The sequence below is a fragment of the Cyprinus carpio genome, chromosome A18 (assembly GCF_018340385.1).
Source record: "Cyprinus carpio isolate SPL01 chromosome A18, ASM1834038v1, whole genome shotgun sequence".
Lineage (NCBI taxonomy): Eukaryota > Metazoa > Chordata > Actinopteri > Cypriniformes > Cyprinidae > Cyprinus > Cyprinus carpio.
Window position 1 is genome coordinate 11,407,615 of NC_056589.1, and position 12,100 is coordinate 11,419,714.

The 12,100-nt window shown below is 35.8% G+C and overlaps 2 protein-coding genes across 2 annotated transcripts in view; both read left to right on the forward strand.

The window, feature by feature from the left end:
* The window catches only part of LOC109071306 (ELKS/Rab6-interacting/CAST family member 1-like), a 24,841-nt gene extending 20,777 nt beyond the window's left edge, over window positions 1-4,064 (forward strand). Inside the window, exons 14-15 of the mRNA XM_042775796.1 lie at window positions 78-3,299; window positions 3,879-4,064. Coding sequence (XP_042631730.1) covers window positions 78-3,299; window positions 3,879-4,064 — 3,408 coding nt within the window. The remainder of the gene's footprint in view (window positions 1-77; window positions 3,300-3,878) is intronic.
* On the forward strand, window positions 3,603-8,415 carry LOC122148566. Its single transcript, XM_042775000.1, has 6 exons — window positions 3,603-4,004; window positions 4,114-4,266; window positions 5,328-5,425; window positions 5,505-5,627; window positions 6,785-6,902; window positions 7,411-8,415. The coding sequence occupies exons 2-6, from the start codon at window positions 4,174-4,176 to the stop codon at window positions 7,606-7,608; spliced, it is 630 nt and encodes a 209-aa protein (XP_042630934.1). The 5' UTR covers window positions 3,603-4,004; window positions 4,114-4,173; the 3' UTR covers window positions 7,609-8,415.
* Window positions 8,416-12,100: the final 3,685 nt, after the last annotated feature.

A 12,100-nucleotide genomic window follows, 5' to 3' on the forward strand; every position in this document is an offset into this window, starting at 1 on the left:
CAATTATATTTTGACAAAATATATTATATATAAATGATTAACATATAATATCATTACATTACATTTTCTTGTTTCAGATCCAAAAACAAGAGGCAACTATAGAATCATTACAGAATGATCTGGTTCAAACAAACGATGATCTTGACAGACTGAACGCAGCTCATCTGGAAGAAAGAGCACAGCTGGTTCATGACTTGCAGAGCTGTGAGCGTGAAATCGATAGACTTCAAGATGTCATCATTGATAAGGACAAAGATATATCTGCACTAACAACCTGCACGGCAGAATACTCAGAGCAAAATCATGAACTAAAACGGGAAATGAAGTTCAAAGAGGATGTGCTGACTAAAATTGAACAGGATGTTCAAATCTTTAGAGACCCACAGCTTTCTGACCAACAGTTCTTTAATTTGTTAATACCACAGCTGATTGAACAATTGAAGAGGACTGAAACTGATCTAAAAGTAGAGAGAAAAGATGGTGAGTCAAAGAGTAATGAAATTAAAGACTTAATAAAGCAAACAGAAGAGGATAAGAAAACCATTCACGATCTCCGCATGGAAACACAGAAGCTGATTATGAATCTCAAAGACCAGCTATTGGATAGAGAACAAGTGCATGACAAAGTCTCTTTCCAGGAGGAACGTAATAAGTTGCTTGCTGAAGTCAGCAAATATAAGAGTGAGCTTCTGATGTTCTCTAGAAAGCTTGAGGAGCAAGTTGAATGTCAAGAACAGCTTAAGCAAGATATCCAAGACAAGTCAACGATAATATCTTCAATGGAGGAGAAGCTGAAGATCGTTCAAGAGAAGACAGTAGCAGAGAGAGATATATTTAACAAAGAACTCAAGATTCGAGATGAAGCCAAAGAAAACCTTGAGAAACAGTTGACTGATAAAATTGAGAGTATTCAATCGGTGAACAATAACAACCAGAAACTTCAGGAATCGCTTGAGCAGACTTTGGGAGAGCTTGCAAGACAAAAGCAGCACCTGGATAATGCTAAGGAGCAAATGCAAGCTGTGCAAGATCAGAATTACAACTTGCTTTTACAAGTCGAAAGTCTCACTAATGACAGTTGTCAATTGAAGAGGGAAATTGAGGCTAGTGTCCAGTCCATCTCTGATGTTTCAGAAGAAAAGAAAAGTTTGGCAAGCAAAATATCTGAAGTTGAACAGAAGCTTTCAGAAAGTGTTAAAACAATAGAACACTTGCAAAGAGATAAGGAAGAGCTAACACTCAAAGGAAATGAACTGAGCAAAGAACTTGAGCAAAACAAACAGTCACTTGATAAGATTTTTTTAGAAAAAGATGGCATTGTTAGACTCTATGAGACATTGAGTAGGCAAAATCAACAATCACAAGAAATGTTTGAAGAGAAACAAAAAGAAGTGCTTACACTGGCCCAAGTTGTGTCTGAAATGAATAACAAGGTTGCGATAACACTTGAAGAAAATGAAAAACGTGCTTCTAGAATTGCTAGTCTTGATGAACAGAATAAGTACCTTCAGAAACAAACAAATGAACAGATGAAGTTACTCACAGAAACAACCAAGGAGAGGGACAATCTACAAAACAAAATCTTGATTTTAGAAACACAGGATGTGGAAAACCGTAACATCATAGAAGGCTTGCTTAAGCAAAAGGAAGATTTGCTTTTGCAAGTAGAGGAACATAAAAATATTGAAAAGAAACTGCAGTCTGGAGCTGAGACCTTACAGGAAAAGTCTATAGAATGTGCAGCCCTCTCAAAATGTCTCAGTGAGACCAAAGAGGAAGTAGATTGTCTTAGGAGAGAACTTGAATCCACCACTTCTCAAGTCCTTCAATACAAACAGATTGTTTTTGAAAAAGAAAAGACCTTAACAGACCAAAGTGCACAAATGGAAACTTATCAGCACCAACTTCAGCAATTACAAGATAGTATTTCCATTCTTCAAGAACAAGCTAATAATCATAAATCGGGTCTGACAGAGAAAGACATACTGCTGCAGAAAGAATCAAATGTATGTTATTTGCTACAAAAGGAACTTACTCACGAAAGAGAACTTGTTTTAACCCTTCAACAAGAGATAAGCTATCTGAAAATAGAGTGGTCCAGACTGAACCAGACTTTGGAAGTGAAAGAAAGCACTTTAAGGGAGAAAAATCTTGAATGCCACAATCACTCAGAGGAATTGTACAAAAGAAATGAGTCAGTTCTTTCACTAACTAGTCAGCTTGGTATTATGAATGAAAATATTGCGAAGCTTGAATCTGATAACGCACATTTAAAAGGCACTTTAGAGGAGCATTTAGCAGAAAATGTAAGATTAAAAGACAAGTTGAGAGAGAAACAAATAGAGGTTGTGGAATATCAAGATAATGTCCAGGCAATGAATGACCAAAACATTGTAATTAAATCTGAACTCAAGAATTCAATGGCAGAAATATTCAGACAACAAGAGATGATAACGTCCCTACAAAGTGAATTGGAAAGTAAAAGAGTTGAACTGGCATCTTTGGCAGAACAGTTAGAATCCAAGCACTCTCAACTCGAAGCTTTACAGTTCACTCTGCAGGGGAAAGAGGAAGTTTTCAGGACACAGGAGATGTCTGTAAATAAGATGCATGTCAAACTGTTGGAAAGTGAGAGCCAAATCACCCAGAAAATAACAGTGATCTCTGAGCTACATGAAGAAATTCAGAATTTGCAGACAGCTTTGCAAGAAAAAGATAGGTTGCTGTTAAATAAAGATAAAGAGTTTTCTCTGGTTAAGAAGACATTAATGGCACAATCAGAATCATGTGAAGCCAAACTGAAATTAGAAATGGACGAAATTGCTAAAATTCAAAGAGAGTTAAAGAGCTTCCAAGAAAAGAATAACCATCTCGTCAGAATCATTAATGAAAATGATTCTTTATTGATGCAGGAGAAGGACAAGTGTCTGCACTTGCAAGGTAGTGCATCTGAACTGGAAAACACAGTTTCACTGCTGACCGGTCAAATAGAGCGATTAACCTCAGAGATCACACAACTCAGGGAAACACAAACTGAGAAGGAACAAGTCACTTTTGCTGCTCAGGCGCAAATACAGAAACTGGATGAACTATACAAGAAACTTCAAGAGGAATACGATTTGACCAAACAAGAGTTGCTTAAAGTTATCAATGAAAAATCATTAAAGGAAGAAGAAATCTGTAAATTGGTCCTGGAAAAAGAAGAGATCTGCAGAAATTCCAGTTATCAGATTCAGAGAATTCAGGACCAGCTACAACACCACAAGTGGGAATCCAGCAAAGATAAAAAAAAAAAACTGGTAAGTGCTAAATGTGAAAAAAGTTATATTAGAAAGAACTAGATGCTGTAAAAAGCAGAGATTTACTAGAAAAGCTATTGGGCAAGTGTTCAGGTTTGAGAAATTCTAACATTTGATGTGGGCAAGGTTTCCAGTTCAGGTTTCCTAACTGAGAAAGCAAAAAGTATTCTAATGAACAGTGCTGTGAAAGGAGAGATTTACTAGAAAGATTATAAAGGGAGAAAGCAAATGCTAATAACAAGTAAAGGAGCGGGTGCGAGTAACAATATGTAACCTGAAAATGTTATACGAGGATTTTAACTGTGACAGAATGATGCACTTAACTGTGCGACAAAGTGATCCATTAAAATGCAATTATGATGTGGTTATTATGTCCCAAAACTTGCCTATTATTCTGCTACAAACTCAAAAGTATGTACTTTTTTCTTCACAAAAAGAGTACATATTTTTAGGGCATAGTTTTAAGTAGGTGAATGATGATGCATCAACATTGTTTTACATAAAACTCGATAAAGAATATATAAAACATACATACATAAAACTCATAAAAATTTGTTCCTTTTGTCTGTGTATCTTCAGGAGTCAGTGGCTTTGCAGGGTAAAGGTGTGTCTCAAGAACACTGGGTCCAGTTGCATGGCCATCTGCAACACTGCCAGCAAGAGATCCAGCAAAGAGATTTTAGCCTCCAACAACTCAACATCAAGGTATGCATCCAAAATGTTCCATCTGGAAAACAAAATAAAGTGTTATATTTACTGCCGTGAATTATTTTCCTATATATCTGTGCATGTGTTATTCTTGTATATGTACTAGTTGCAACAGGCAATTGAGGAAAAGGAAGGGGTGTCCTCCCAGTTAAGCACCGTTTCCAAAATGCTCAGAGACTCACAGCAGACTGTTAGTGAGCTCCAGAATCGCTGCTATTGGCTACAGAGAGAATTTCAAAACCAGTATTCACCCACACAGGTGAGTTTATCTTTCTATAAAGGTGGATCTGAAATACTGTAACAACTGCTACAATGGAAAATATTTTGTTAAGAATAAATAAAATGAATTATTTTTCCATATATATATATATATATATATATATATATATATTATTCCATATATATAGATATATATATATATATATAGTATATAAAATATATAGTATATAGTATATACAGGCCTAAAGTAATTTCACTTCTCTGCCTGAAGTCTACAGTTTCCATATGTCTAGTAAAGTTTCGGAGCCTTTCCATGTAAACTATTTTTAATGGGTTCTTGGCTAAAAGTTAATATGAATGGCAGGTCACTGGATGTGAGGTTCGTCGTGGCATTATTGTGGCAGCTAATTGTGGCATATACTGAATGTTGATGTGTATGATTTTTGATTCTTTAAATTCTATAATGAACATTGTTACTGCAACTATCTAGTTGAAGACGATTATTGCTATATCAGCTGATCAATAAATGTAACCTGTATCATATTGGTAAGAATATAATTTTTCAATAACTCAAACTGCATCGTTTCAATCCTGCTGATAAATGTAAAAAATTTAAGAATGTGCCAATTTGGAAGTTTACTTGTATCTGATTTTATGAGTATCATAAATGGTTAAAAATTGGTTTATTTATTTACTTTGATGTTCATTTAAAGGCAGAGTGCACACACAGGCTTACACAACTTTTATTCGTAATAACATGTATGACTTATTCCTGCTTACACAACTTTTATTCGTAATAACATGTTGCCTCATTTCCTGTTTTTCAGGTAGCTGGTCCTGTCATTTCAACATTTGAATAGTTCAGAAAAGAAAAAATAACATTTTAATGAGTTTTGAACAAGAAATGTAAAGGTTTAATGCCAAATATAATTTTTATCATATATTGCCATAAACTCCCAACCAGATGAAGAATAATACGAAGAAATCTAACAGATATAACTGGTGCAACAACACCTCTAGTTCTTGGCCCTGAAAAAGGAACAGATATGATAGGGCCTTGAAATGAAATTAGAACTGAGTCTAAGTCTCATTTCTCAACAGGCTTCAGTCTACACAGAAGTTCCTCCAGGAGCCCCTCAGGAACCAATCAGTGCCAGTTTTAACCCAAGTGGTTCAGACAGCGGAGATCTCCGGATGAGGTTTGACACAAAGACAATGTTTGTAGATGACTCGCGTTGTAAACTTTTTGTGTGATACTCTCTTAAATGTTTTGTCCAGGCTGGCTGAGGCCGAGTTCCATCTGTCTCAGTTAAACTCTAGATTAGAGGAGGAGAGATCAAGGAGAGAGGTTGCAGAGGAAGCCATGCGGTTGACGGAACAGAGAGTTAAGAGGTACAAGAGGTACGTATATTTATTCACTTTTTTAAAAGTTCATAATATAAATCACAGAACAAGTGGTGTCCACTGAAGTCCACTCAAGCTGGAGAATGAGCAAATATCTGTAAAAATGTTAGCACAATATGTTTATGATCTTTTAAGGGAGCATCCAACCCAATCTTACATGAGTCAGCATGAGTGACTTGGCATGCTGGAACAGCTCAATAGGGAGGCCTACCTTCTCTGTAAACTGGAAATGAAATAAAAGTGATTTTACCAGACGCTGTGAAATAAAGATGGGAAAGATGTAGAATAAAACCCTCTATCCTTTTAGCATTTGGGAATCCTGTTGTACTTTTGTAGAGAATCAAATCAAGCTTTCCCCTGTGACCCATGTTGTTCTGTAGCTTCTGAGAGGAGCATAGTATTTCAAGAGCGTCCCTTGACATACAGTAGGTCACAGAGTCTTTTGAGATCACAGCGCTGCTTGGTAGGACTGTTACACCTCAAGAATTTATTTTTCACCTTTTTGTAGCTTTTTCATTTTTTGTTTCCTTTTCTCATTTTACCTGCTTTTTGGACTTCGCTGGGCTGTGAAACTTTGGCTGTGCCGACTGTATAGCTTTCTATCTCACATAGTCCTATAGACCTTGGTGTCAAATTATAAATCATAACCTTGACACCACTACCCAAACTGGTGATAGTCTGCCAAGTATGGTAAGGTATGGGCCTAGATCAAGGCAACCTCTGACAATCAATTCACCCTCAACATGTGAACCGCATCTTAGCTAAATGTCATCATCAAGGTCCAAAGTCTTCAACATGTTAATGAACACTTAATGGATGCTGTGACTTTACACTTGATAAATGGGAAGTCCTTGACAGTGGTGGGCTTGTTTAAGGCAATGTGACGGGACTGCCCAAACTTCTCATGTAGTGTGGCCATTTGAGTAAGGTATTGGTGACTTCCGCATGTTCTCTTCAGATCTGAATGACACCATAATAATCAAAGGTGGTTCTTGGCCCTGAAAAGTTTAAGACCCACGATGTAACATATTATTCTTGAAAGTAAAATAATGCAACACCAATGCACACATTTTTTCATGTGTTAATAACTGATACCAACTTTGTTAGTTTGTTGGGCACCATTTGATATTCACTGTAGTGTGTGTGTGTTTCAGCATGGAGTCAAACCAATCATGGCATTCTCAAAGGGACTGTAGTATTCAGCTAGAAAAAGATGAGGAAAAGTATGAAGATCATGTTCTTCACCCAAGCCGACAGCCGTTTATGCACAAGGTACTACATGTATGAATTAATGTATAAATGAAGCTTGCAGTCATTGCCCCCAGCTATTCTCTTTCAAACTTGCCATTCGTGATCATTCTTTCTGTCATCATTGAAAAGTTCAACTGTTTGTGTGTCATCATTAGTCAGAAAGTGTTTGTCTTTAATACTTTAATTTTGATCGAATTAATTACATAATGTGGTGAATAATCTAATTAATTGCAAATTAATCGCTCATCAAATCTGGCTGAGAAATTACCCACAAAAGTAAATTTAAGTGAGGGTGTTAAATGCGTCAATAATTTTAATTAATTGTGAGTAATCATTGCAGAAATCCAGGGAATTCCAAAGGGTCACAAACTTTTTCTTGCAACTGTAATTCCTGAACATAAATCTACAGTAACTTTCACATTCATGCTTACAAGTAAACTCATGTGCTGTAGTAATGCTCAATATCAGTTTTGAGTGTGCTTAAACTTTGATTTGATATTATTTTTATTATTATTTTTTTATTTTTTAGATGAAGAGTGGGGTTCAATTGTGCCAGCGTTGGCTCAAAGGAAGGAGCATATACTGCTGTTCCAAACTACTGCCATCCAGGGGGAAGTCACGCTACATATTCATGGGCTACCTTCTTATGCTCATGTGTTGGTTTTCGTGTGCCTCAGTTGGTCCCTTTAGAAAACAATTATCATCAAAATCACATGTGCACAAATAGAAGATCTGCAAAAAAAAAAAATAATAATAATAATTGGTGTGGGCGGTGTAAGAGAAAGGCCCACAGTCCAGGTGCTTCCTCTTACTGTGATGCATGAAATAATGTTCCCTTTAGTTGCTCACTCAAATGGTGTAAAGCAGAATGGTGAACTGTGACAACTTTTCTGATACATCAGCTTGATCTGAAATTTACTGTCATACTGGTTTTCATATAGACTTCAACACCAGAATTCATAACACAGAGACCTTGTGTATTGGCAGGTACACAGATGGCCATTAGAGTGTAGATTATCTGATGTAATTGCTATGCACTGAAATCTTAAGTTTAGTTAAGCAATTATGTCTTTCACATTTTACCATCAAATAAACCGAAGATGAATGTCTTGTTTGTCTGCACTGGAAATGAACGTGATAATAATAATAATTTAATTGTTGTATGTTTACAGAGAGAATATTGAATTAATGTGTAAACTTTTAGAAGTTATAAGCAAGCAAACTAAAATTGTGAGAAGGTTTCCTATGAATCTGATTACAATGTAGAAACACTGGAATTAAAACTAGTTTTGGAATTAAAATTGTGGTTTTAGAATTAAAGCAAAATTATGGTTTCCTTTGAAGGTTGATGGTTTCTGTTGAATTTACTTATAGTATGGAACTCTCTGAAATGTTTGCTTGTAGAGCCATAAAGTTATATTATTGTGTAATGTAGTTACACTACCTGTTGTGCAACACTGTATATTTGTATATGGGGTGTGATACAAGAAAAAGAGTGAATCTTTGTTGAATTAAACTACTGTGACCTACTGTACCATGTGTCTGCTCCCATTTTTTTCACAAGATAAGCACTAAGATTTCCGCTATTAAATCATATTAAAGATTTGAAATAAACTTTTAGTGGCCTTCAATTAAATGGTATAATATACTGTATTTAATTTCTGAATCCTATCATTCATTACAACTGTGGGAAATTTTTAAAGTGTTGGATTAAGCGAATATAAGTGCAACTCTTTATTTTTCACTTACTGAAAATACTTTGTGTCGTTGCTGTATGCTAATGCATATCTTGTGTAAAGCATTCATCAATATGCTGATTGAAGACTTGAAACAATTCAAGGACATTTAAATTGGCCCTAGTGATGGACCAACAGTAAAAGTGTAAATGTAACTCTAGTCCAGTCTCTTGAGATCAATGTCCCACAAAGAGTCATGTGTAACTTTAATCTGTTGAAACTCATATATGCCATTGCCATTCAGAAAAAGATGCAGCATTTTCAATCGTGGTTATTAAACCACAATTTAAATCAGGAAATACCGAGTATACTATTATATTGACAAACACATCCTGTTTGTGAACAATGACACAACTTGTCATTTGTTCTTGTTAATTTATATAGTACCATTTAAAACACAACCTAGGTTGAACCAAAGTGTTTTACATAAAATGTACAAGAATGGAAACAAACATCAACAACATAAAACACCACATCAACATATAAAACACCACATCTATGATAGGCAGGGGCAACTCATTCCAAAGTCTCGGCCCTATCACAGTGAAGGCCCAATCGCCTTTATATAGGCAATTTGTTCTAGGCTCTACAAGTCATTTTTGATTCTCTGATCGTAGTGTTCTGGGAGGATTATATGGGATTAAAAGGTTTGCCAAATATGATGGGGCCTGGTTGCTTAAAGTTTTGAATGCGAACAATAACATTTTCTATTTAATTCTAAAATGGACCGGGAGCCAATTTAAAGAAACTAACACAGGGGTAATTGATTCATATTTCTTTACCTTTTTTAGTAACCTCACCGCAGCATTTCGTACTGATTGTAGTCGAGACAAAGATGTGGAGGTGATGCCAGAATACAAAGAATTACAGAAATCCAGCCGTGAAAGAATAAAGGTATGGATTACTCTTTCAGAGTCTGAGTTTGTTAAGAACGGTTTAACTTTGGCTAATGAATGCAAATTATAGAAACCAGCCTAAACCACTGAGTTAATATCGTTATCTAATTTTAGGTAATTTTCAGTTAGGAAGCCAAAATCTCTTACTGTATTTTTTTTGTTTTTGTTTTTTTTCAAATACGGTGCCAGAGGGCTCTAATCTAATAATTTTTTTATGGAGTTATTTGGGTGGCTAAAAACAATGACCTCTGTTTTTTTTCCTCATTCAGCATAAAAAAAAAATGCCATCCAATTTTTGATGTCCTTTAAACACTCTAGAAATGACTCCAGTGACTTTGTAGAATGTCTGATTGGTAAATACATTTGCATGTCATCGGCATAACAATGAAATGATACTCCATACTTTCTAAAAATGTTGTCCAGAGGGAGCAAGTTTAAAGAAAAAAGTATAGGAGAAAGGATAGAGCCTTGCAGAATCCCCCAAGGAAGATGTTTTTTACCTGAGATTATTATAGTTAACTGAAAAACATCTATCGCTCAAACAGGACTGAAACCATTTTAGGACTGTACCCTTTAGCCCTACTGAATGTTCAAGATGGGAGATGAGGATGTTATGGTCAATCATGTCAAAAGCTGCACTCAAATCAAGCAACACCAAATCAACATTTGAACGGCACTGATATGTTCACTGGCATAAATATTTACTTTTTGAGCGGTTTAAGCATGTTACAGGGTAATCCACTGTGTGGCAGTGTTTGTACAAATTGTTTTGTGAAATTTACTTAAAGGGATACTCCACCCCAAAATGAAAATTTTGTCATTAATCACTAACCCCATGTCGTTCCAAACCCATAAAAGCTCTGTTCGTCTTCGGAACACAATTTAAGATATTTTGGATGAAAACCAGGAGGCCTGTGACTGTCCCAAGTAAATAACAGTGTCAAGGTCCATAAAAGGTATGAAAGTCATCGTCGGAATACTCCATCTGCCATCAGACATGCAATCTGGGTTATATGAAGCAACAGGAACACTTTTTGTAAGCGAAGAAAACAAAAATAACAACTTTATTCAACAATTCCTTTGTCAACAGTCTCCTCTGTGTCTCTCCATATCACCGTATGCTGCGTATGCTCTTCTGTATCATCCGCGCCACAGGGATGTGCTGTTTCTACGTGTGTTTAGCTTTGATTTGAAAGAAAACAGCGCATCCCATCCATACGCAGCATACAGTGATATGGAGAGACACAGAGGAGACTGTTCACAAATTAATTGTTGAATAAAGTCATTATTTTTGTTTTCTTGGCTTACAAAAAGTGTTTCCATCGCTTCATATAAGCCAGATTGCACGTCTGATGGCAGATGGAGTATTCTGATGACGACTTTCATACCTTTTATGGACCTTGACACTGTTATTTACTTGGCAGTCTATGGTTTAAGTTTTGCTCGTCGTGTGTGTATGTGTGCGCAGGCGCATGTGTGTGTGTGTGAGAGAGAGAGACAGGGTCACACAGTGGAGTCAGCTGTCTTAACCAACCGTGGCTTGTGTACTGCAAACACATATGATCTTCATCACTGTGTCTGTCACACGACTCCGTTGCCCTTTCGGGCTTGAATTGATGGTAAAACTAAGGACATTATTAACTGTCTTCACATTTATTTTGAAAGATGAATCTCCCGATTATGGAAAGGGGCATTACATTTCCGACGAGTGCTTGCAGTGTTCGGCCAGTCACAATGCACTGGGCCAGTTGGCCAATCAGAGCAGACTGCGCTTGTCAGAAAGAGGGACTTTATAGAAAACGACATGTTTGAGAGAGGCGGGGCATAGAGGACCTACAATAATGTACAGTATTTGAAAAATAATGTGTTTTTTGAACGTTAAAGCATGTCAACATATTCTGTTACACCAAATACATAAAATAATGATCTTTAAAAAAGCATCATATGACCCCTTTAAATTGTGTTCCGAAGACGAAATAAGATTTTACGGGTTTGGAACGACATGGGGGTAAGTGATTAATTACAAAATTTTCATTTTGGGGTGGATTATCCCTTTAATGGTTTGCAAATGTTAAGGATGGTCTGAGAAATGTATCAAAGCTAAATATTAAGGAATTTTCCACTTTTATTTGTCACAGATGTTTATGACATTTTAATACACTATTTTGCATTGTGTTGTGTTTTAGGATTAAATGTCCATAAAATTTATCTGGAAAAAATGGTAATTTGCATAAACTTGAAGGCCCTTTCACACCAAGGACGATAACTATAAAAAAAAAAAAAAAAATATATATATATATATATATATTAATTAGATGTCAATTAGATGACTAACTTGTAATCTAACTAATCTTAGCATATTATGTGTAAGAGGAGTTTATGAAACTTCAAATGACTACACTTAAACATTTTATATTATAACAGCATTTTATTACCAAACACAGAGAACTGAGGTGTGTGTTTCCCTATCAATACTCTCTACACAGTGGGTAAAGCTGAGGAACAATGATATATTACACAGTGAAGAGTTTGATACCTCAAAATACTTTAATTCTTGTGTTAACACAATTATGCTACATTAGACCTT

Bases quoted from the DNA above. Each gene is read 5' to 3' on its own strand.
- LOC122148566 (XM_042775000.1), top strand. From the start codon at position 4,174: ATGCTCAGAGACTCACAGCAGACTGTTAGTGAGCTCCAGAATCGCTGC. The intron at 4,267-5,327 runs GTGAGTTTATCT...ATTTCTCAACAG, and splicing joins ACCAGTATTCACCCACACAG to GCTTCAGTCTACACAGAAGT. The intron at 5,426-5,504 runs GTTTGACACAAA...TGTTTTGTCCAG, and splicing joins AGCGGAGATCTCCGGATGAG to GCTGGCTGAGGCCGAGTTCC.